This window comes from Stegostoma tigrinum, chromosome 11, assembly GCF_030684315.1.
Source record: "Stegostoma tigrinum isolate sSteTig4 chromosome 11, sSteTig4.hap1, whole genome shotgun sequence".
NCBI classification, from domain to species: Eukaryota; Metazoa; Chordata; class Chondrichthyes; order Orectolobiformes; family Stegostomatidae; genus Stegostoma; species Stegostoma tigrinum.
In genome coordinates this window covers 54,596,588-54,620,953 of record NC_081364.1, presented here as the reverse complement: position 1 = coordinate 54,620,953, position 24,366 = coordinate 54,596,588, and the positions used below count along the sequence as shown (strand labels likewise).

General features: G+C 40.9%; 1 protein-coding gene and 1 long non-coding RNA gene across 2 annotated transcripts; one reads left to right on the top strand and one right to left on the bottom strand.

Moving 5' to 3' along the window:
* Positions 1 to 492: 492 nt before the first annotated feature.
* On the bottom strand, positions 493 to 9,502 carry LOC125460558 (uncharacterized). The gene is made up of 3 exons (XR_007249278.1): positions 9,217 to 9,502; positions 7,367 to 7,534; positions 493 to 1,229 (listed from the first exon to the last, which is right to left on the bottom strand). It is a non-coding gene; the product is annotated as an uncharacterized LOC125460558 (long non-coding RNA).
* Positions 9,503 to 9,523: 21 nt separating this feature from the next.
* borcs6 (BLOC-1 related complex subunit 6) lies at positions 9,524 to 22,888 on the top strand. Its single transcript, XM_048548138.2, has 4 exons — positions 9,524 to 9,997; positions 10,902 to 11,056; positions 14,408 to 14,491; positions 22,233 to 22,888. The coding sequence occupies exons 1-4, from the start codon at positions 9,658 to 9,660 to the stop codon at positions 22,356 to 22,358; spliced, it is 705 nt and encodes a 234-aa protein (XP_048404095.1). The 5' UTR covers positions 9,524 to 9,657; the 3' UTR covers positions 22,359 to 22,888.
* The last annotated feature ends 1,478 nt before the right edge of the window (positions 22,889 to 24,366 follow it).

Genomic DNA, 24,366 nt, shown 5'->3' with positions numbered 1-24,366 from the left:
CCAAATCTGCCAATGATCATGTGTGAACAGGAACTCTCTGAATCTTCTTTTCTCTGTATCCAAAAGAGGGTGCTATCAGGCAATGACAAAAGTATGCATGAACAATAAAATATACACTATGTGCACTCTACCAATCAATGGGAAAAATCCAAAAAAATTTAGTACATCATATTCAATAAAGAAAGTGTTTTTCAGAAAACATACAACCTTAGTTAAGATACAGAAGGGCTTTGAAAACTTTGAATAATTTCCCCCAAAGGACTATTCCTGCATACTCATTGCAATTTTCCAAATAGAAATTAACTGAGTGCATACTGCAACATATTCTAACACTAAGATCAATAAATGTTTTTATTTACGTGATGGCTGCATTGATTCAGGGTATTTGGGCTGTACTGGAGAAGATCAAAGGGAAGCTTGACAAGAAGAAAAAATATTTTAATTTTAAAAATGTACTTTATTCATAAAAATATCTTTATACATATACAGCCCTTAAACCAATACAGTTCTCTACAGAAAAGTAGGAAGAAATAAAAATAATTGGAGTTTGACTCTATCCAGCAACCAAACCAAAGGCATTTCTTAACTATACAAGACTATATTAACACGCATTTGAAGCACTAAGAGGGTTTGATAACTGAACAGACCCCCATTTAACTTTGGCAGAAAGATCTTAGATGGTGGTCATTCCCCACTGCACCTTGGCAGCAGCTACCACTCAGCACATCGTCTGGGAACTTGGAATATGCCAGTCTGTAACTTTCAGTCAAGGTCAACTCCTTGCTCTGGAAGTCCAACAAGTTTCAGGCAGACTAAAGAGCATCATTCAGGAGTTGATGGTTCTCCAGGGACAGTCAATGTTTGACACTGGGTGTGTCTTGAGGAACAAGGTGTAGAGATGTGTCATTGAACTGTTTGGGACTAATCTGGACAAAATCAACTCCATCTTTCTCCAGATTTCCTTTGTAAAAGCACGCTCCTGCAGGAAATGTGTGACAGTTTCTACCCTCCCACAGCCGTTTTGAGCGCAGCATGTGGCAGCGCAGAGCATCCCGGTGTACAAGAAGGATCTCTCAGGTTTCTCACCACAAGCCAAGTGATGTCTTGGTGCTTGCTGGAGAATTCCGGTTATGAAGCATTCTACCCATTGGTTTCGACAGTCTGCTTAGGAAACAACTGAACACAATCCACCCTCTCCTTTCTCTGCAGTGTCTCAAGGGCACCACATGCTGAAAAAAAAAATGAATGATTTTACTACTTGCAATGAGTAGCACAAAGAACAGAAGCTGCATATGTCCACGCCCAACACCTAATTTTAGTGTATCATTAGCGGCATGTGCACCAATTAATATTTTTAAGGCAGAAGATTAGACCTTGAATGCTTATTTAGAACACAGAACATTACAGCGCAGTACAGGCACTTCATCCCTCAATGTTGCGCTGACCTGTGAAATCAATGTGAAGCCCATCTAACCTACACTATTCCATTATCATCCATATGTTTATCCAATGATCATTTAAAGCGCTTAAACTTGGCAAGTCTACTACTATTGCAGGCAAGACATTCCAAGCCCTTAACACTCTGAGTGAAGAACCTACCTCTGACCTATATCTATCATCCCTCAATTTAAAACTACGTCCCCTCATGCTAGCTATTACCATCCGAGGAGAAAGGCTCTCACTGTCCGCCCTATCTTGTATGTCTCTATTAAGTTGCCTCTTAACCTTCTTCTTTCTAAAGAAAACAGCCTCAAGTCCCACAGCCTTTCCTCATAAAACCTTCCCTCCATACCAGAATTCCTCTGGTGTCTAATGCCTTTTAATGACAAGAAAAAGTGGGTCTTTGCTACAAGGCTGCAGAAGCTTTCCTCTAAAGGAAGTTATGAGGGATTTCCCAGTGGATTTGTGAATTTTGTACAACATTTCACCCCAATGAGCTGTTTTAGTCTGAATAAGTAAATCTTTTTGAGAAGCAACAAAATAAATCAGAGCCACTTTGCTCGGCAATGGCAGATTAAGTTCTTGGCCTTTTAAAGAAGGCTCTTCAAAGATAAAATATTTGTGAGAGCTGACAGAGAATTTGGCAGAGATGCTTTGACTTTAGACTCTCATTCACAGAGCTCAAATGATAGTCAGAACTCAACATTAGAATGTTTTCATGAACAAGAAGAGTTTCCACTCTCTACCTCTGTGCAGGTGATTAATGATCAAGGAAACATACTCCTGTGTGCCAATTAGAATTTCCCGAGGAACAGCCACAGCATGTTTATTCTGGGGCAGACAGTAGTATTTCAACTGGTTGAAGGGATCATTAAAATATTAGCTTTAAAAACACATATCTAAGTTTTGCTGTCCTGGTTCAAGGCATCAGTCAATAATCTCTAAACACCTAAACTAAGACTTATGCCACCACTAGTGTCATATAAGTAGGAGATAACCAGATATGATGCTTTGCAGCTAGGAAAAGATGCTGACAAGATGAACACAAACTATGAACGTTGTTCATTCCTCTGCACTTGTGTCACCATTCAATTAGATTATGGGTGATCTCGACCTCAATTTGAACTACCACACTGGTTCTTAACCCTGGTGGTCAACGAACAAAAGTATGTCAACATTAGTCCTGAAATTTAAATGACTGAGCATCCATCATATGTCAGTGGAGTGGGGAAGAGGACAAAAATTCACCTTTGTGGAAAGAGAAGTCTTTCTGATTTCACTATTCAATTGATTAACTTTAATATACCTTTGCTTTGAATTTGTCAAGCAAATAGTTTCTCAATATGTATTTATCAAATCATTTCAGCATTTTCAAAAACATTAACCTTCTTAAGCAAGATAACAAAGTGTGAAGCTGGATGAACACAGCATGCCAAGCAGCATCTCAGGAGCACAAAAGCTGACGTTTCGGGCCTAGACCCTTCATCAGAGAGGGGATCGGGAAGAGGCTTCTGAAATAAATAGGGAGAGAGGGTGAGGCAGACCGAAGATGGATAGAGGAGGAGATAGGTGGAGAGGAGAGTATAGGTGGGGAGGTCATAGGTCAGTCCGGGGAGGAGGGGCAGGTTAAGGAGGCGGGATGAGGTTAGTAGGTGGGAAATGGAGGTGCGGCTTGAGGTGGGAGGAGGGGATAGGTGGGAGGAAGAACAGGTTAGGGAGGCGGGGACGAGCTGGGCCGGTTTTTGGATGCAGTGGGGGGAAGGGACGAGCTGGGCTGGTTTTGGGATGCAGTGGGGGAAAGAGGAGATTTTGAAGCTTGTGAAGTCCACCTTGACACACATTGGGCTGCAGGGTTCCCAAGCGGACCATGGACGTCCAGTCCCTATACACCTGCATTCCTCATGCAGATGACCTTAAGGCCCTCCATTTCTTCCTGTCCCGCAGGCTCGACCAGTCCCCCTCCACCGACACCCTCATCCGCCTAGCCGAACTCGTCCTCACCCTCAACAACTTCTCTTTCGATTCCTCCCACTTCCTACAAAGGGGGTGGCAATGGGTACCCGCATGGGCCCAAGCTGTGCCTGCCTCTTTGTAGGTTACGTGGAACAGTCCCTCTTCCGCACCTACAGTGGCCCCAAAACCCACCTCTTCCTCCGTTGCATTGATGACTGTATCGGCGCCGCCTCTTGCTCCAAGAGGAGCTTGAACAGTTCATCCACTTCACCAACACCTTCCACCCCAACGTCAAGTTCACCTGGGGCATCTCCAACACATCCCTCACCTTTCTGGAACTCTCTGTCTCCATCTCAGGCAACCAGCTAGAAACTGATGTCCATTTCAAGCCCACCGACTCCCAAAGCTACCTAGAGAATACACCTCCTCCCACCCACCCTCCTGCAAAAATTCCATCCCCTATTCGTTCGTCTCTGCCCCCAGGATGAGGCATTCCACTCCCACACATCCCAGATGTCTGCGTTGTTCAAGGACCGCAACATACCCCCCGCTGTGGTTGAGAACACCCTTGACCGTGTCTCCCACGTTTCCCGCAACACATCCTTCACACCCCGCCCCCGCAATAACCGCCCTAAGAGAATTCCCCTCGTCCTCACATAACACCCCACCAACCTCCAGATACAACGCATCATCTTCCGACACTTCCGCCATCTACAATCCGACCCCACCACCCAAGACATTTTTCCATCCCCACTCTTGTCTGCCTTCTGGAAAGACCACTCTCTTGTCCGCTCCACACACCCCTCCAACCCCACCAAGCGCGGCACCTTCCCCTGCAACCGCAGGAAGTGCTACACTTGCCCCCACACCTCCTCCCTCATCCCCATCCCAGGCCCCAAGATGACTTTCCATATTAAGCAGATGTTCACCTGCACATCTGCCAATATAGTATACTGTATCCACTGTACCCGGTGTGGCTTCCTCTACATTGGGGAAACCAAGCGGAGGCTTGGGGACCACTTTGCAGAACACCTCCGCTCGATTCGCAATAAACAACTGCACCTCCCAGCCGCGAACCATTTTAACTCCCCCTCCTATTCCTTAGACGACATGTCCATCATGGGCCTCCTGCAGTGCCACAATGATGCCACGCGAATGTTGCAGGAACAGCAACTCATATTCCGCTTGGCAACCCTGCAGCCCAATGATATCAATGTGGACTTCACAAGCTTCAAAATCTCCCCCTCCCCCACTGCATCCCAAAACCAGCCCAGCTCGTCCCCTCCCCCCACTACATCCAAAAACCAGCCCAGCTCGTCCCTGCCTCCCTAACCTAACCTGTTCTTCCTCTCACCTATCCCCTCCTCCAACGTCAAGCCACACCTCAATTTCCTACCTACTAACCTCATCCCGCCTCCTTGATCTGTCCGTCCTCCCCGGACTGACCTATCCCCTCCCCACCTATCTTCTCCTCTATCCATCTTCAGTCCGCCTCCTCCTCTCTCCCTATTTATTCCAGAGCCCTCTCCCCATTCCCCTCTCTGATGAAGGGTCTAGGCCTGAAACGTCAGCTTTTGTGCTCCTGAGATGTTGCCTGGCATGTGTTCATCCAGCTTCACATTTTGTTATCTTGGATTCTCCAGCATCTGCAGTTCCCATTATCTCTGATCACAATTTTAACCTTCTTAAGCAGCCATGTTATCCAATCTGTCCTCATAATTTTATGCTTGATATCGTGATATCATTCTGCTAAACTTACACCACGACACAGGCCCCTCCTCTCACTCTCTCACCAGCCAATTTATTCCTCCTGGGTTTAGTGCCCAAAACTAAAAACAGTTTAAACCAAATGGTTTGAAAATTCAGATGTGAGATATTCAGAGGTTTGCATGCAGAATGAGGCGCAGTAAAGTTTTCCAAAACAAAGAAGGGTAATGCAAGTAAAATCAGGCTAACCAAATCTGATAGCGTGCAGAGCATGGAATATTATACAGCTGGCTGACAGAGATTTAGTAATGCTCAGGTCTTTTTTTGATTTTAAATTTTCAGTAGTTTCCATCACAATTTTGGTTTCCTAGATGAAAATTTAAAAAGGACTTAACAACTTTTCTTTCCTGAGAATATCCTTCCAAAGCCACACACAAAGCCTATGTGCTGCCTGGAAATTAGCTCAACTTTGTTGTTTTTACATTTGAGTGGAAAACAATTCGCTCCCTGGATAATTGTTCTATGAATAAGCTATAACAGACCCTGGAAAAACAATTACCAAAGACAAGCCATTTTGGCTGTTCTCAGGGTACCATCCACTCAGAATTAAAATCACACAGCAGAGAACATTTGCCCCATCATTCCTGTGCTGGTACTACAAAATAGCTACTCAATTAATCCCATGCCTGACCATTGCCCCACAACACTGCAAGTATATCCAATACTCTTCCTTAAATATATTTATCCAATTAACTTTGAAAATGATAGAATCATAGAGTCAAAGAGCATGGAAACAGACCCTTTGGTCCAACACGTCCATGCCGACCAGGTTTCCTGGACTAAACTAGTCCCATTTGCTGGCGTTTGGCCCATATCCCTCCAAACCTTTTCTATTCATGTACCTCTCTGAATGTCTTTTAAATGTTGTAACTGTACTACCTCTAAAATTGGAATCAGCTTCTATCGCTTGCACTGACTTTTTAAAAATCTTTTGATGTATTGCTAGGATGCACCCGTGCTTGCTGTAGTTGTCCAGACTTTGTGGTACAACAATGTGCTGAGGATACAGGCCTTGAGGATAGACATCTTGATCATGTGACTCAGTTTGGCATTTCTTCATGTTCAACTTGTCTGTCAGCCAGAGTTATTAGTTACCCATCCAAGGCGTGTGTTGTTAACACTCCAGGAGGCTTTCCAATCATCTGCTCCCTTTCACATATGAATTTAGAATTATGGTTCTTGAAAGACTGACCAAATAATTAAACCCTTCACAAAAACAGACCAACATCCACATGCCCCCACTGTGAAATTCAAACTCTAAATGCACTTTATATCAATTGCACACATTTCATCGCACCGTCTGTCTTAAATGGCTGACCCCTTATTTTTAAACTGATACCCTGAGAATCTCTGACAAGAGGAAGCAACTTTTCACATCCACCCTGTTAAATAAGATCCTAAAGGTTGAGACAATCAAGTCAGTTCTTGAAAACTATTTGGACAGGCTTCACTTGAATCCTCAACTTTCCTCAGTAATCACTCCACCCGTTCAAGATACTTGCTTAAACTGCTTCCAAAGCGTTTATATCCTTCCTCAAATGAGGAGGCAACACTGATGACAGTATATCTGGAGTACTTTGTACAATGTCCTGTATAAATGAAGTGTAACATCCTTACTTCCATGTTCAATTTCCCCTGTAATAAGGATAAGTACATTAGCCTAGTTTTTTTTGTACTTGCAAACATTTTTGTGACTCTACAAGAAAAATTAGATTTTTCAGCAACTTAAAATTCTGCGATTGTCCTCCATTTAAGTAATACCCTGTTTTATTCTTATCAAAGTAAACAACTTCACATTTTTCCGCAATGTATACATTCTGCCAGATTTTTTGTCCACTCACTCAATCTATTTATACCTGTCTGCAAACTCTTTACATCATAATTAGCTACGCAACTTGATGTCATCTGCAAATTTAACAGACAAATTTCTGATAAATTGTAAAAAGCTGAGCTCCCAGCACAGATGGTACTACACTCATAGCATCCCACTAATATGAAAAATAACCATTTATACATAGTCTCTGCTTTCTGTCATTCTGCTAATCTTCTACAGATGCAATTAGGTTACCCCTACAACAAAAAACTCCTACTTTACACAATAACATTTTTTTGATGTAGCAGTTTGTCAAACGCCTTCTGAAAATCTAAGTACAGAAAACATTGTTTTAACCAGCACCTTACAAACTGGCACCCGCAATAAACTTACAAATCTGAAGAAAGGTTCAGGCCCGAAACGTCAGCATTCCTCCTCCTCCTCCTCCTCTGATACTGCTTCGCCTGCTGTGTTCATCCAGCTCTACACATTGTTATCTCAAAAATTATATACCTGATATACCAGAAGTTTACTCTATTATTGTGATCTCCGAGTAGTCAGCTGAGGGTGACAGCAAGAAGTTTTATTTAAGACAAAGTCACATTATTATTTCAGTGATTTATGTTGTAAATAAAGTATGACAGTGATAAATATATACCTCCCCAAATTATGTTGCTATTACTTAGTGTGTGGTTTTACACAGATTATGTGGACTCCTTGATCAACCAGCACACACCTGGTTGCATAGGTGCTGGTTACTAAAAGGTTTCCTGTACAATATGACTACAAGCTTCCCTTTATCCGTGGCACATAACTCCTTCAAAGAATTATGATTAATTGGTTAAATACAATTCCCCTTTCACAAAACCAGTCATTTCCAAACTACCTCGAATTTTTCTAAGTGCACAACTGTAAACTCATTACTGATCAATTCTGACAGCTTCCCCACAACAGATGTAAAGCCAACTGGCCTGTAGTTTCCTTTATTGTGCCTCAACTCCTTCCCGAATATAGGTGTTCTATTTGTTCCTTTCTAATTTAGTTGAACCATTACAGAACTTAGCCAATTTTGTTAAACTAACGCCAATGCATCTACTACCTCATTCATAACTTTCTACGAAGCAGGGGAGGCCAAGGATAGACTCCTTAGAGTACTTTCTATTCAGGATTAGAGGAGGAGAAACTGACAAAAGCAGGCATTCCCCAGTTTTCAAACAGGTTCCATTCTTCAATCTGTTTAACAGTCAGTTTGTAGTCAAGTCAGAACACAATGCAGGACAATATAAAGTAGCCATTCAAAAATACAGGAAATTGTATGCATGATTGTATGTCTGATCATTGAAATTTCACCCCTGTATGGAATCACATTTGTAAGTCAGATGTTTGTAAGTTGGGGAACCCCCGTGTTGGTTAAATGACGGAATAAAAGTTAATGGGAATAACGTACTAAAAAGGATGATTATGTTTGTGTGGCTTGCATCCAGGTTGCTCGAGGAAATGGGAACAGAGATGGCACAAAGATTTACCGTGATTTTCACACTGCCAGATACAAGGGACATGTGAGAAAAAAAGGGAGTGGCAGAAGTGACTACCATTTACAGAATGATGCAAGAACAGTTCGGGCAACCACAGACGGTTAATTTAACAATAAACGTAAGGCTTTAGAAACAGACACTGGAGCGAAAAAAAAATCCACAGGTATTAGGAGGCATTTGAGTTAGTGAGCCAATGCAGACTTGTAAAGTGTTGACCGAGCTGGTTAGTCGAATTGTGTCTTTTAATAACGTAACAGAAAAAGTTGAGAGTAAAGCACTGGATGCTGTCCCCTACGGGTTTTAAGGAAGCCTTTGGCCGCATTAAAAAAGCCGGTTTAAGAGCGGGGCTCGTGCAATTGGGAAGTCACTAAATAATCCTCTCGGTACCAGCATGGGGGGGGGGGGGGGGTGGAGGAGAGGGAGTCTCTTTTGTTGCCAAGAGGCAGATTTTCCCGAAACCTCAGAGCGGAAAGGAAAACACCGCAAAAAGTAGCGCCCGTGCATGAAAGCTTCTGACCCGCAGACGAGAACAGAAAGTGAGAGCAGACAGCAACTACGGCGTGTGGTTAGACTCGACAGGAAGAGAGCAGAACTACCCCCCCACTTTACTCCCTCCCTCTGAACCAGAGCAGCGGGTGGAACCAACACACTGAAACCAGCGATGTGATTCGCTGCCCACACCCAAGAAAACCCGGAGTCTGTGCTCACATCCAAGTTGGCCGCCCTTGCCATGGCAGAGGGTAAGTAAGAGCTCGCGTCCTGCTCTTTTGCACGCCAACCCTCTTCTTAAATTCCCTCCCCCCCCGTCCGTCCGTGCTCGCCAGGCTTCCCCTGTTACTTTTGTTCTCTGGCTCTGCCTCGTCTAGCCAACGGATTAAGGAAAAGGGTCCATCGCTCTATGGCGAATTAGCGAGAAGCACAGACGAGGAAAATAAAGCACTGAAACTCCTTCTTGCCCGCACTCAAGATGGCGGCTAGTCTTTCTTCCCTCCTGGTGGGGAAGGGGAGGGAACCATTGAGTCACATGGCCAGCGCCAAGATGGCGGCCGAGCTGCTCGCTGCGCATGCGCTCCTCGGTTGCTAGGGGCGGCGGTCAGCGAGTCCGGCTGCGGGAGCCGGCCCCGCTTGCTTTCTTTCGGCCGCCTGGCGATGGAGGAGGCCCAAGTGGGCCCCGTCCCGCTTTCCGAGAAGCGAAACGAGACTCCCTCTGGGTGCCAGCAAGAGCACCAGCAGCAAGCGGTCGTCCACCCAGTGGCCCGGGAGAGGGTGTGCGGGCGCCTGCAGGACAGTAAAAGCCTGGACGGCATCAGCGGGGTACTGGCTGGCGCCCGAGGCCGGGATGGCAAGCTGGAAGGACGGAGGGCGACCATCTCCAGTGCCCTGGAGCTGGAGGGCACCGTCAGCCATGACGGGGATCTCACCCACTATGTGGCCAACAATCTACAGGATAAGATAAAGATGAGTTCAAAGCAGAGCCTGGACTTGGAGTGTGAGTATCAGGTTGGGCTTTAGCAAGGACCCATATACGTCTCAAAGTAAACAGATGCAGGCTGTGCCAACTACACTAGAAGTGCAGTTGAGGCATTCAATAAGTTATTGGATGATTATTCGCATAGACGTATTGTCCGAATATATGGAGACAAAGCAGAATATTGTCAGTAGGTAATATTCATTCCAATAGCTAGGGCATACGGAATGGGCCGAGTGGTCTGCTGCTGCATCGTTACACCTCTGTGATTCTGTTAAGTCAGTTGGAAGTGTCAAATGTAGAGCTGGGGAAGATCGGGAAGTGATAAAAGGCATAGGAAACAGCTTGACCTCTGATTTAGGTCAAGGCGATTTTGTTGTGTGTGGCCAGAAGATGTGAAGTTAACATAATTTTCTCTAATATTCCCAGCTACTGAGTGAAATTAATGCAGAAAATCCTCTGTACAGACATGCTTAACTTTGTATCTGATATTTACTCCAAAACCTTAGAGATTATATAATCTTTATGTGACTGATTTACATTGGAAAAATCCAAAAGCTAGATACACGTTTCTTTTTACCAAAACAAGGTGTGTGTTGCACTTAGGGATATATTCTTTCTTGCAAATTACATGCTTGCGAATTTTGACAGCTCCAGATTTGACTGACCAAGAGGTCAGAATTATGATTTCTGTCTCTTCATTCAGCCTAATATGGTGTTTAAATGGTGTTTGTGGGAGTTGAGACGTTCACTTTCTTAAGTTAGTTTGTTAGTCGATAAACATCTGCTGTTGTAAGTATGTATGGGTTTCATTCAACCTTTGCTCAATGAATAAAATTGTTTCATGTTTCTGTAGCAAACTAGGCATTTAAAAGAAATTCATATGGCAGTGAAGATGTAGCATTCTTCCTTGTGTCTTTCCCAGCTGGAAGTGGCGTGAAAACCAGAAGTATGCAAAGGTTAAAATCAGACAATCCTCCAATAGATCCTGGTGTCCTGCTAGATTTGGAACAAGATGCAAAGGAGGTCGCTCAGAAAGTTGACCAGATGCTGAAAAGCCTAAATGCCACAATTCAGAACGTATGTATGCATCTGATCAAGTTCTAACCATGAAGGTTGGTTTTTAATCATGCTGAAACCATTGAATTTTCAACCTTTGAACAATCTTAGAGCAGAGAAGGATTCCATTCAGCTAGTGTATGTGCTGGTACTTTGAAAGAATTGTTTGCTTAGTCTATTTCCTCATTTAGTTAATTTTTATTGTTATGGCATGATACACTTTGAAAAGCTGCTTTGGAATTTGTTGCTAGTGTTTTTCATGCCCTGACAATGCTCCGTCTTAAGAGACTTGTACTTCATTCTCTGATCTTCGTCGGCATCTGCGGATATTAAATTTGCATTTCAGTGAGCAGTGGAAATAGTTTTTTTTTCCCAAAGCGTTATCAAAACCCTTCATAATTTGAGCATTTGTGTCAAGTCTTAGTGAAAGGAGCCTTCATTTTCCTTGACACTTCCCGACCTTTATTTAGCATCTCCTCATCTGTGGCTTTTCCAGTGACTTTTCACTGTTATCCATCCGGGTGGGACTGCACTTGTTTGGCTTCATGCTCATTTATCCAATCTTAGCTATTATATCACTTGCACGGATTCTATCCCTGCTGTACAGCATGATATCTGAGGTCCCCCAGCGGGTCTATCCTCGGTCTCCTCGTAGTTTAATCTACGTACTGTCTCGAGGTGACATCATTTCCATGCACAGCATTAGTTTTCATGAGTATGCTGATGAGACGCAGGTCTACCTCGGCACTACTGCCTCTCAAATTTTTCACTGTTGTTAAATTATCAGTCTATGCATCTGCCAAAGTGGAAGTGCAATCTAGACGTGCTGGTTTTTTGAATTGTAATCCCTCTTCACTGAGTTCTTGGTGATCCTTTAATTCTGGACTTAAGCTTCAGTTTCATAGTTCCTAGGTTCTAGAATTGAACTTCACAAATCTCTCTCATTACTTTTTGTTCTTTTTGCAGTGCTTTTGAAAACGTGTCTTTGATCATGCTTTTGACCGTCTGCCTTTCATGTCTAATTTGATAGAGTGCTGTCAGCTTTATTATAATTAAATACGCAACAAGTTATTGTATAATCTTAGCAAATCTTGTCTGTAATTTATGCATGTCATTGACCTTTTTCCAAAGCAAGATGTCCAAAACAACCTGATACTCTTGATTGTAGTCTAATCAATGCTTTTAACTACTTCAGTAAACCCTTTCTGCATTTGATTGTCAACTTCCAAACATTGGGTCGAAGTCGGTTGGTATGTCCTGATGAAGTAGTTGAGCTAACACAGACACCTCTGCTCGAAGACTAACAAATCTGCAAGCTTTGCATGTGTGCTTTTGTCCTTCCTGGATACATCTAAAATGCAACTTGAGCACAAAGATGGAAATTGTTGGGCTTCTCTTGACAGACGCAAGTCGCTCATGTTTCACAGTCATACAACATGTTGAGAACATGGGCCTTGTAAACCATCAACTTTGTCTTATGGTCAATTTGAACTGGAATTGTTTTGTGTGCATGTTATGAGTTGGCCAAAGGTGATAGCTGTGTTCCATATGCATGTAATTAGTTCCATATCAAGGGACAGGTTGTCTGACACTGGGTCTGAGCTATTGGAATTTGCTAACCACTTTGCATTACTTAGACAGGAAAAGCAAGTGACAGTTATGGGAGAGAAAGTTCATGAATTTTCAGGAACACGGCCATATCTCACTCCATTCTTCACCCCAAAACCCTCTGAGGTGGAGCCATCAAACTGAACAGTACAGTAAAGCATATGTTGTTGTGGAAGGTGGGATTGAGACTTAGGAGCTTTTGTGCACAGTCAAAAATCTCGTGGAGTCCTGTTTTCTCAAAGACATTAAACACCATTAGCAGATCTATGAAGTAAATTGAAGGGATATAGCCTGTTCCCTACACTCATCCTTCATAGATGACGTACAGAGAAGAACATGTCCATAATAGATCTGCCAACATAGATATTGTGCTGTGCTTTAAGGAATGTTTTGTTTGCAAGTAGATGGAGTCCTAAATGTTTGATCCAAAGCAAAGGCCTACCACGAGCTTAAGGAATGAGAAGAACTTGAATTTATTCGGTCTCCTTTGTCACCTTTTGTTTTTGTATAATGTGATGAATTTTGCACTCCAAATCTTCTGTAACTTATTTCCAAGGAGAAGATCATTAAACTTTGACAATAGATGTGACTTCCCGTGCTTCAGCATGCTGGAATTCTGTCCCTTTTTTTCTAAACTGTCTATGGCATTTTCCAAATCATGATGAGCATTCTTTGTCTAACTCAGCCATGACAGATGCAGTGGAGCATCACCTTATTTATGTAACACCTTTTAACGTCATAAATGTTCCAAGGCACTTCACAGTAGTGTTATAAGACAAAGTATGGCACTGCCACGCGGAGATATCAGATCGGTAGGCCAAATGCTTGACGAGAGTTAGGTTTAACGTGATGTCATAAAGAAGGAAAACGATGTGGAGAGGTGTAAAGGAGTTTTTTTTATATATCAGAGCACTGCACAAGGCAGTTATTTGGCCTGTCACTCCTTTTGAAATGCAAATCTATTAGTCCCATTTCCTCCCTTTTTCCATTTGGCTTGTGCATTTTCGTCCTTTCCAAGTATTTATTTACTTCTCATTTGAAGGTTGGTTATTCAGTGCCTGATCAGGCAGTGCATTATAAATCTCGAGCATTGGTTTTGTAAAGGAGGATTATTGTCTTGGTTTTTTCTTCAGCCACTCTGCTTAAATTTGTGCCTCTGGTCATTGGCCTTTCACCTGTTGTATTAAGTGTGTCTGTGAATGCCCTTTTCTCATGTGTGTGTATATGCTTAGGTTGAACTTGAACAATCTCACCTTGAAGTGCCTACCAGTGCTCATGTATTGTTTTCCTGACCAACCTTTGTTTCCAGTGCATTGGTGCTCAATCCTTTTCCAAAACATTGAATTTGGCTCTCTTTAGGTTGATATTTTCACTTTTGATTTTTATTTATCCTTTTGTATAACTATTTTAAACCTATTATATTAGCCAATGATGTCCTACTGAATAAGTTGCACTTGCCCAAGTTCATTTTCCAGAACAAGATCCGACATTGGCTCCTTTGTCATTTGATGTGAAACATACTTGTTAAGTGTTCTGCAGTATATGTTTCAAGAACCCTTTCCCCTCCTCATTTTATTACCCTCCTTTTTCCCCAGCCTATTAGGCTAATTGAAGTCCCTTGTACGCCTGCCTGCTAGTTTAGCATATCTCAGAAATTTGCAGATGGATTTTTGTCCTTCATGTTTTTCTCTCGCATCAGTTGATTGTGGACTAGAAGTTAAGTATTTGTTTAATATTGACTCATGCTATTGTTTTTAAATGCAGATGACCGCATTAAGTGTGGGCTATATTCAAACATATCGAGATTCAGTGGATAGTCTTGGAGAGTCAGTGGATATGAGTATAAAGGTGAGGGCACAGAAGCAAAGTGAAAACTAGTTTCATTGAATGCTGAATGTTTTAACTGATTTTTATTTTAAAATCCAGTCTTATTGATTTGACTTACTGGAAGTCAAGATATAACTTTGCAAATTTGTACTTCTATCTATAATCCTTGTAATCATCTTTAATTACTTTTGTGATTCTTGGTGTGTGTGTTTTTTTAAAGATTTACTATATTCTTATGCTGATTGCCATAGGTTAAGTAATATTCTATCAAATAAATGACTGTTATATCATTATAATAATAATATGGAAGTAGATAGCTATTCCAGTATTTTCTATACTGGATTATTAAATTCTAAGTTAGTATTTGATTTGGACTCGCATCCAGTATTTTCATCCATACCCTATAAACTGAATTCCAGTGTGAACAGTTGCAGAAAATCTTGCCCTATTAGAATCACTTTTGACAAAACTTGGCTGGCCTTAAAGGCAGTCAACTTCATCCTTAACAATACAAGTAACATGAGAAAGCGAACAAAAAACCTGAGATTTGTGTGTCAGAGCTTGAAGTGATTGAATCATTTAAAATGCGGAATCTTGCTCCTTTGCTCTTGACGAAGCCTACCATGTCTTGTTTATTGAGAAGTTTAAATGTAAACTTCTGTTGTATTTGGGTTTTGAAAGACAAATCGAGGAAGTTTCTTACTGTGTGCTGCTGTCTAACAAGGCTTGCTAAAAGTTGAGGAGGACAGGGAACAGGAGTATAATAGAAGTGTCTTCTGGTTTTAGAATAGTTGCTTAGAAACATACAGTTCGTTGCAGTGAGTGCTGCCACATCGTTTGGAATTGACATCATTATAACTGTGGAGTGCTTTCCTGCTTTTATCTTGGAGAATGGTCATTTTTAATGTCCGTGGCAACACTCCTTTTGTAGTGTTGCCATTAGTGTGTTTATTAAAGTTATAATAGTTATGCTTGTTCAGCAGTGAAACTTTTTTTTTGAAGAAGTCACATGGAAACTTTCTCACCTCATTTGTAATTATGAGGGTCCGAAGGTTACGATACTGAATTGACAATTTGTCGATGAGTTTAAATTCTAACATGTCAAATTGATAAACTGTATTCCATAAATATTATAATTTTTGAAGAAATAAAAATGGTCACGAAGGGTGTCAAATTTTAGTTTTGGAAAAAATCCATATGATTCAGCGATCTGCTTCATGGAGAGAGAAACCTGTCATTTGTCATTAATCAGGCAAATGTTTAACTCCAGTTCTACAAATCATGATTGAATCTTCATGGGGTTGGGGCAATAGGAGAAAGACATTAAGTGCTGTTATGCCAATGTTGCCAACATCTCAAAACAAAAGGAAACCAAAAGATTAGCTTGAGTTTTGACTATCTCCCACCAGTTTGATTTTAATTGGGATGAATAACTACATAAATTGATTATAAATATAAAAATTGGCACCATATGTGCTATTTTGTCCTGATCACAAAAGTGTTACAGTGCAGTTAAGTCCATTTGGCCCGATGTCTGCACTGGCTCTCCAAATCAGCATTATGACTTAGTGACACTCTCCTGCCTTTCCCCCATAAATGGGAGGCTATGAACTGGATTATTGGATGACAGAGGGTTGGTGAAAGGGTTAGAATAGAGATGAGATGGTTTGAAGAGTCATTTCTGCTCGTAGATATGTCAGTGATTTGGGAGGAGCAGTGGGTAATGATTGAAGTTTCTGAATATGCGGAGATTGGAAGGCCTGAGCAAATATGTCCATTTTTGAGGCCCAAGATCTCTCAACTTGCATTAACTATTTTCTCAACAGGTCATGCCACCTTTGCAGAGATCCAAGCAAGTCAACCTGTAAATTGCTATTGCCAGTACACTTTTTAGAACTGTGCCATTTAGTCTGTATCACTTCCTATTACTTTTGGCAGAATGCTCCACCTCATACTTGCATGTTAAATTCCATCTACCATTTACTTGCCCTTTCTGTTAGCCTATCTCCATTTCAGTTACTTAGTGTCATTCTCCTTGGCAGTCACAACTTGAAATTTAGGCCATACGACCATAAGACATAGGAGTGTAAGTAAAGCCATTCGGCCCATCGAGTCCACTCCGCCATTTAATCATGGCTGACGGGCATTTCAACTCCACTTCCCTGCACTCTCCCCATAGCCCTTGATTCCTTGTGAGATCAAGAATTTATCAATCTCTGCCTTGAAGATATTTAATGTCCCAGCCTCCACTGCACTTCATGACAATGAATTCCACAGGCCCACCACTCTCTGGCTGAAGAAATGTCTCCTCATTTCCGTTTTAAGTTTACCCCTTCTAATTCTAAGGCTGTGCCCACGGGTCCTAGTCTCCCTGCCTAACGGAAACAACTTCCCAGCATCCACCCTTCCTAAGCCATACATTATCTTGTAAGTTTCTATTAGATCTCCCCTCAACCTTCTAAACTCTAATGAATACAATCCCAGGGTCCTCAGCCGTCCATCGTATTGTTAAACGTACCATTCCAGGGATCATCTGTGTGAATCTCTGCTGGGCATGCTCTAGCGCCAGTATGTCCTTCCTGAAGTGTGGGGCCCAAAATTGGGCACAGTATTCTAAATGGGGCCTAACTAGAGCTTTATAAAGTCTCAAATTTGGAATCAACAAATTTGGAAATCACTTTGTAGTCCAGTATCCAAGTTACTTTTAGATATACAGTTATTTGGTAGTACAGAATTTGTGTGTTGGTAAATGAAGGCGTATTTTGTTGCAGCTTTTCATCTTGCACTCAGCAGGGCAATCCCCGAGAAATATTAACTTTAAAGGCAAAAATCTGTTTATACTTTATGAAAAGAGGCTGTTGGTTCATTGGCAAGTGCTAACTTTAATAAGTAAAATTTAATTTGTAAATTTAAGTGAATCATCAAAATTTGATAAATAATTTGTGTGTGCGAAACGTTACCAATTTAAGATTCAGTTGCGCTTGCAATGTGGCACACTTGCATTTACTGGAAGCTGTATCAATTGATGCACAGAGCTTTGATATTTGATACAGGATTGCTCCTACTTTAGGGTACAACTAGATCTTGATTAGGTTGGCCAATGGGCTGAGGAGTGGCAGATGGAATTTAATTTGGATAAATGTGCAGTGCTGCATTTTGAAAAAGCAAATCAGGGCAGGGCTTATACACTGGCCAGGTTCTGGGGAGTGTTGATGAACAAAGAGACCTTGGAGTTTAGGTTCATAGTTCCTTGAAACTGGAGTCGCAGGTAGATAGGATAGTAAAGAAAGTATTTGGTATGTTTGTCTTTGTCAGTCAATGCATTGACTACAGGAGTTTGGAGGTCATGATGCAGCTGTACAGGACATTGGTTAGGCCACTATTGGAATTCTGCATGCAATTCTGGTCTCCCTGATATAAGAAGGGTGTTGTGCAACTAGAAAGCGTTCAGAAAAGATTTACAAGGATGTTGCCAGGGCTGTAGGATTTGAGCTGTGGGAAGAGGCTGAATAGACTGAGGTATTTTCATTGGAGTGTCAGGGGCTGAGGGGTGACCTTTATAGAAGTTTTATAAAATCATGAGGGATCTGGATAGGGTAAATAGACAAGGTCTTTTTCCTGGGGTCAGGGAGTCCAAAACTGGAGTGAGTAGGTTTAAGGTGAGAGGGGAAAGATTTAGTCGGGACCAAAGAGACAACTTTTTCATGCAGAGGGTGCTGCATGTATGGAATGAGCTGCTAGAGGAAGTTGTGGTGGCTGGTACAATTACAACATTGAAAAGGCATTTGGTTGGGTATATGAACAGGAAGGGTTTAGAGGGATTTGGGCCAAATGCTGACAAATGGGTCTAGATTTATTTAGGCTACCTGGTCGGCATGGATGAATTAGACTGAAGGGTCTGTTTCTGTGCTGTGCACATCCATGACTTTGTATGAACAAAACAGATGATGGCCACTTTCTGGTTTATTCCTCAAGGCAATAGCTTGACCAGCTCTAGTTTAGCTCTAAATACAACTTGGCAGTTAACTGTCAGTCATCATCTACTTAGTGCATTCGTCATGGCAACATCTCTGCCAATGAGTCTGATTGCCAATGAATTAACATTGTATTGTCATATAGTATAAAAATTCACTTTTCCTCAGTGTTCATGCAAATTGTTACAAGTGCAAGATGTAAAGCTTTGATTAAAATGCATCTTTTTTTTCAGCAATGCCCATTCATACATATTACAAAGTGACTCCAGCACTGACTTTTGGGGAGCCTTACTAGCATCTTCCAGTCTGAAAAATAATCTGCAACCATGATGAATAGTTTTGTGTTCTTAAGTTAAATTTCCATCCCAGCTGAAACCGATCCTCCTATTATGTGCCTTAATTTTCTTATCCGGGCTTTTATATGGTGACTTGTCCAAAGATTTCTTAATATCCAGAAGAAACATCCATTGCTTTCCTATCACAAATTTTCTGTTACTTCATCAAAAAATATAATTAGTATTAGTCAAGTAGGATTTGCCTATTGCAATCCTCTGACGATCTGAACTCAGACCTCTGCAAAATATCCTTTGATATTTTGAGATGGTAAGAACTGCCGATGCCAGAGTCAGAGATAACACAGTGTGGGGCTGAAGGAACACAGCAGGCCTACCCTTTGATATTTTCCCTCCCGATTTATTATTTTTAAAACCTTGCGTACCATTACGGAGAAAGTGATGGGCTGTTATTTGTCATTCCATCCTTTCTTGAATTAGGGTGACATCAATCCTCTAACATCTCCCTGATAAGTAGGGAAAATGGGAAGATTTATGGCAGACACTTTCACCATCTCCATTCCCATTTACTTTAGCAACATGGATGCAATCTATCCAAAGCAGGTGATCTATCTGCCCTAAACATAACCTATATTTGCTGTATAACCTTCCTATAAACTCTCACCACTTCTGTTAGCTTCACCATCTCCACCACTATCAATAGGTCAATATTCTCTTCCTTAGTAAGCACCAGTACAAAGTGCTCCTTAAGTATTCTAGATATTTTTAATCAACCTGTTATAACACATCTCTGGAGCAGGTGGGACTTGAACCCAGGCTTCCTGGCTCAGGACACTATCACCGCACCACAAATGACACCTTCATTAAGTATTCGGCTCTTGCCCTGCATTTCTTAAATATATTCTTTCTTCTCCTAATGGACAATGAATGCTCCATTTCTCACTAATTGTTCATCATTTACATGCTTCTAGGTGATTTTGGTGTTTTCTTATGTTAACTACTATTCTTAATTAAGTTAAAAGGCAGCAGTAAAAGAAAGTTTGACCAATATGTGGAAACATTAGCACTAAATATTGAGAAACACTTGCATCACTAAAATTGAGGAAGTAGAAAGGGGGACAATGTTGTGCCTTTTAAAGGGTAGAAGTGTAAACAGTTAAAATATTTGTGAAGTCTGCTTGCTGAGACACAACAAGAGCCTTAATTAACTCTTTCTAGAATTTTAATATTTACTCTTTGAAAGTACATGGTAAAAATTATAAAGAAGCTGTGTCTATGAATAAGATTAACGAGAGAAAAGGTACATTTTCACTGCTTGCATGACCTTACTGCAAAGTTTCAGTGTTTGGGTGGGGTGGAAATGGAAATGACACAATGTAATTGAAATTAACTGTACAGTGTGTCCTCCCTCTGTTACAGATACTTAACAAAAAATTGCCATTACCTTTCCTAGAATGTTTGAAGAAAACAAAATGTGTTATACCACTGGAATTGACCGAAATCCAAATTTCAGTTTTGTGTGTTAGATTGTCAAGAGTGAAGTCTTCTGAAAGTCATGCATGACCTTTAATTGAGGTTTTATAATTTCCTTTTACTTCATCAGTACCCTGTACCTGATGATTGTTATTTGTGTGTGATGGAGAATGTGCCTTGCGTTTTCGGTGCCTTGACGGTGCTGTTGTGATCTTTCTATACAGAATCTGGTATTTGTCATAAATGCAGACTCTGCTTTCTTTATACAGATGCAGCACGTTCAGTGTTTGGGACAGTTGTAATCACAGTTATTGATGATAAAACACTTAACCAAATCCTATTTCTGATACATATTTTTCTATGTTCTGTAGGCCTTCTGTTTTCTTTTTCATTTGGCAGGTTGTAACTACTGTAGTGCCATAGAGATTATTGCTGGCTCTTCAAGTATTTACAGTCTATATCAGTGATTTGGATTAGGAGACTAAATGTAAGGTTGCTAAGTTTTCCAGTGAAAACTTACTTTCTTGCCTATGTTGGTGTCAAGAGGAGATGGAAAGTCTGCAAAGGCCTATAGACAGGTTAGACAAATGTGAGGAAAGAAAATGGCAGATGGAGTATGCTTATTTAAAGGGCAATGGAAGATAAAAGTAAAGCAGTCCTCGTGCAACAATACAAGGCATTGATTGCTAATACCACCCCTGGAGCATTGTGCACAGTTTTGATCTCCTTATTTGTGAAAAAAGAGAATTGCTTTCGAAGCAATAGTGAGAAGATTCAACTCTTTCCATGATGAGGGGCTCATCTTACAAATAAAACATTGAACAGTTTATACCTTTATCCATTAGAATTTCAAAGAATGAAAGGTAACCTGAGTGAAACATTGAGATCATGAGGGGATTGGATATGTGGAAATGTTTCCTCCTGAGGAACAAACTAAAACAAGTTAAAACAGTTTATGTTTAAAATGCCTCCCTTTTAAGATGGCATGGTGGCTCAATGGTTAGTGCTGCAGCCTCACAGCACCTCCGCAAACTCCTCACAGGCATCATCCCTGTGCTTGCATGGGGTTTCCTCCAGGTACTCTGGTTTCGGTTCACAGTCCAAAAATGTGCCGGTTAGGTGGATTGGCCGTGCTAAATTGCCCATAGTGTTCAGGGATGTGTAGGTAAGGTGGATGAGCCACGGGAAATGAAGGGCTACAGGGATAAGGTAGGCGGTGAGTCTGTGTGTTATACTCTTTGGAGAGTCATTGTGGACTTTGCCTGAATGGCTTGTTTCCACACTGAGAGGATTCTTCTAAGACAGATGAGGTAAGTATTTTTTTTCCTCTCTGAATATCAACTGTGTGGAATTTACTTCCCCAGAATGGAGTGTAGGCTTGGTGTCTCCATTTATTCAAAGCTAATTTAGGATTGTTTCCTGTCAAAAAGGAGTCGAGGGTTATTGGGTGCAAGCAGGAAAATGGAGCTGAGATGCCAGACATGTCATAAATGATTTTATTGAATGGAGGAGCAGGCTGAAGGAGCCAAAAGGTTTATTCTTGCTCCGAAATCCTGCGTTCTTGTGAATGGAATATTTCTTGTCAGTTAGATTCCTCTTGTGTGCCCTGCCATTCTTGAATGTTTGTTGCTGTGGGAAGAAGGTTGGGGAGGGATATCAAGTGGAATTGTAGTGTGGCACTGAGTGAGTTGGTTTTTATGCAATCAGCACAGATATGTTGAGCTGATGGCCTTCTTTGTAACCATTCTATGATCCTCCTCAGTTTGCGAGTACACCGTATTGGCAAGAAGCTGACTGTGTGTTTTGCCACAAACAACTAGAAGGTTATGCAGCATGTTTCTACATAAATTGTTGTCTTTTTAAAAAAAACATATTTTGAGATGTGAGGTAATGCAGGAGACAATCAATCTTGTAAAATGCTTAATTAAGCCTGTTTATAATATGGAAGAAATCTGTTATTATTATAGACTTTTGTATTGTTTCTTATCACATTGGCCTAACACTCTTTGATTATGTTTTCAGGGCATGTATACATTAATGGCCCGATGTGAAGAGCTGGACAGATCTATGCAGCCTATTCTTGTGTTGTCAAAACAGATCCGTGAGGTGAAAAGAACTCTGGAAATGTTTGAGACACTCTGCAAATGACTTGCTCTGTTGAAATGGTCTAACGGTTGACTTTTCATCTTCTGATATTTTTACTGACTGCTACAATGTCAATAACTGCTACAATAGAACATTTTTGCAATTAGCAGTACTTTGGCATCTGCAAATCCTTCAAAGCCTGATTGTTGTGTTGCTAAACAAAACTTCATGCAGTTGGCTTAGCAAACGTGTTTACAAGCACCTTGAGATTTACATTATGTTCAACAGAAGTAAAAACATGTGCAACCAGTACATAATTCATTGCCCTTATTCCTCTTCTAAGTGGAAAGTCTACTGCTTTTGCATTGATTTGAATTAGCAAATTGGGTTAACCTGCCTGGTTTCTGAACGAGTATTGGAGAAGCAGTACTTCTTGGATTAAAAAGTCTTCAATAACAATGGAAATGGAGAGCACCATAAACCTGTCAATCTCCTGTCTCGGAAGCAAAACGTTTGGGGAAATGTATTTATTTATAAAATGCACTTAAGACAATGAATTTTATAGGGAAAATAAAACGGTAATGCAGTTTGAACTTGCACTGTGAAAGCATTTGAAATCAGACTTGGAGTTCTTTGAAACAGTCATCTTTGTTGAAATTACACAAAATTGGTTGTTAATCTGTATCAAGCTAAGAAAAATAATGCTTGATTGAAGTTATGAAGTTTGTTTCTTAATGACCAATTTATTGAAGCGTATTTGTGTTTAGTCTTTATCTTACGGCAGTAACTCTGCTCCTGATGTAGATATGATCCCACCCAATACGACCAAATTTAAAACCTCTGCTGTTGATTCCTGCATGCCAACAGATCCGAATAGCCATATGGCTTCATTTGGGATCTGGTAGCAATTTAAAAGGCATGATGTTCGTTTCGAGAGCAACTTGTCTGAAAAGTTCTTCATCCTCAAATGAGAAGCATTAAGCAAGAATGAAGCTGCGCTTCATGAATGCCAGCTTCTTTGGTGATAACAGTAACACTCTTGTATCTGAAGATAGTGCTTTGAAGTCCTGCTTCAGATTGAGAGCACAAGGCAGAACATCATTTTAATGCCATACAGAAGAAATAGTGCATTGCCAGAGCCATCGGATGTGTTCACGATGTTCTGCCTCAGTGGCAATTTATCTTAAGAAGGGCGCATTTTCCTGGTACCCCAGCCAGGTGAACTGGACATTGATCTATCTGGCTATTGTGTTTGCACTTCCACTAATGACAAATAACTTGTTGACTGTTTAGTGATTTGGAACATATGAAGATATGAAAGTTGTAAATGTAATCTATCTTTTTATATTCTTTGAAGCTGTTATTTAAATGAGAAGGAAACTACAGGAATGCACCCAGGTACTGGAAATATTTTGTACTGTAATATTTGCTACATAGTCTACCCAGCAAAATATTGGAGATTTCATTTCCTACAGAAAAGACTGTGATATCTGTTAAGAGGATCAGCATGGAGCAAATGCACAACTCAGAAGTGATTTGTATAGTTGTTCTGTTTTCAGACAGGTCAAATCAATTTTAAAATATTTTATCAAATGCTTACAAATTTCATGGGACATTTAAGCCATTGACGAAAATCTGTTTGCTTGAAGGGTAATTTTAACCAAAGCATTTCCCTTATTCATGTACTCCAAATATATTAGGCTTTAAATTTATACAGAACATCTGGGGCATTTTGTTAGGTCTGCAATTCATTCTTTGCAGCTGTGTACTGCAATTGCATCCTGGCTGGTTCCCTCATCTCCTAAGGAATTCAAAGATTGTGTCCTCATTTGATTCTTGAAATAGGTTTTGGGAGAATTTGATTTTTTTTAAAAAGTGGTTAATGTAGTAACAACATGTTTTGAAGTCTGCTGTTTGCAGAACAGCCGAAAGCTCAGATTGAAAGCAGAATGGATGTTTTAAATGTTTGGCTTTAAGACAGAAAATCATGGAATTCTACCCCAGTGATGTGTAGCAATCCAGATCACTTAGCTACCTCAGTTGAATAAGCCTTTTCTAATGTTCTTTTAGT

Bases quoted from the DNA above. Each gene is read 5' to 3' on its own strand.
- borcs6 (XM_048548138.2), top strand. From the start codon at position 9,658: ATGGAGGAGGCCCAAGTGGGCCCCGTCCCGCTTTCCGAGAAGCGAAAC. The intron at 9,998-10,901 runs GTGAGTATCAGG...TGTCTTTCCCAG, and splicing joins GCAGAGCCTGGACTTGGAGT to CTGGAAGTGGCGTGAAAACC. The intron at 14,492-22,232 runs GTGAGGGCACAG...TTATGTTTTCAG, and splicing joins CAGTGGATATGAGTATAAAG to GGCATGTATACATTAATGGC.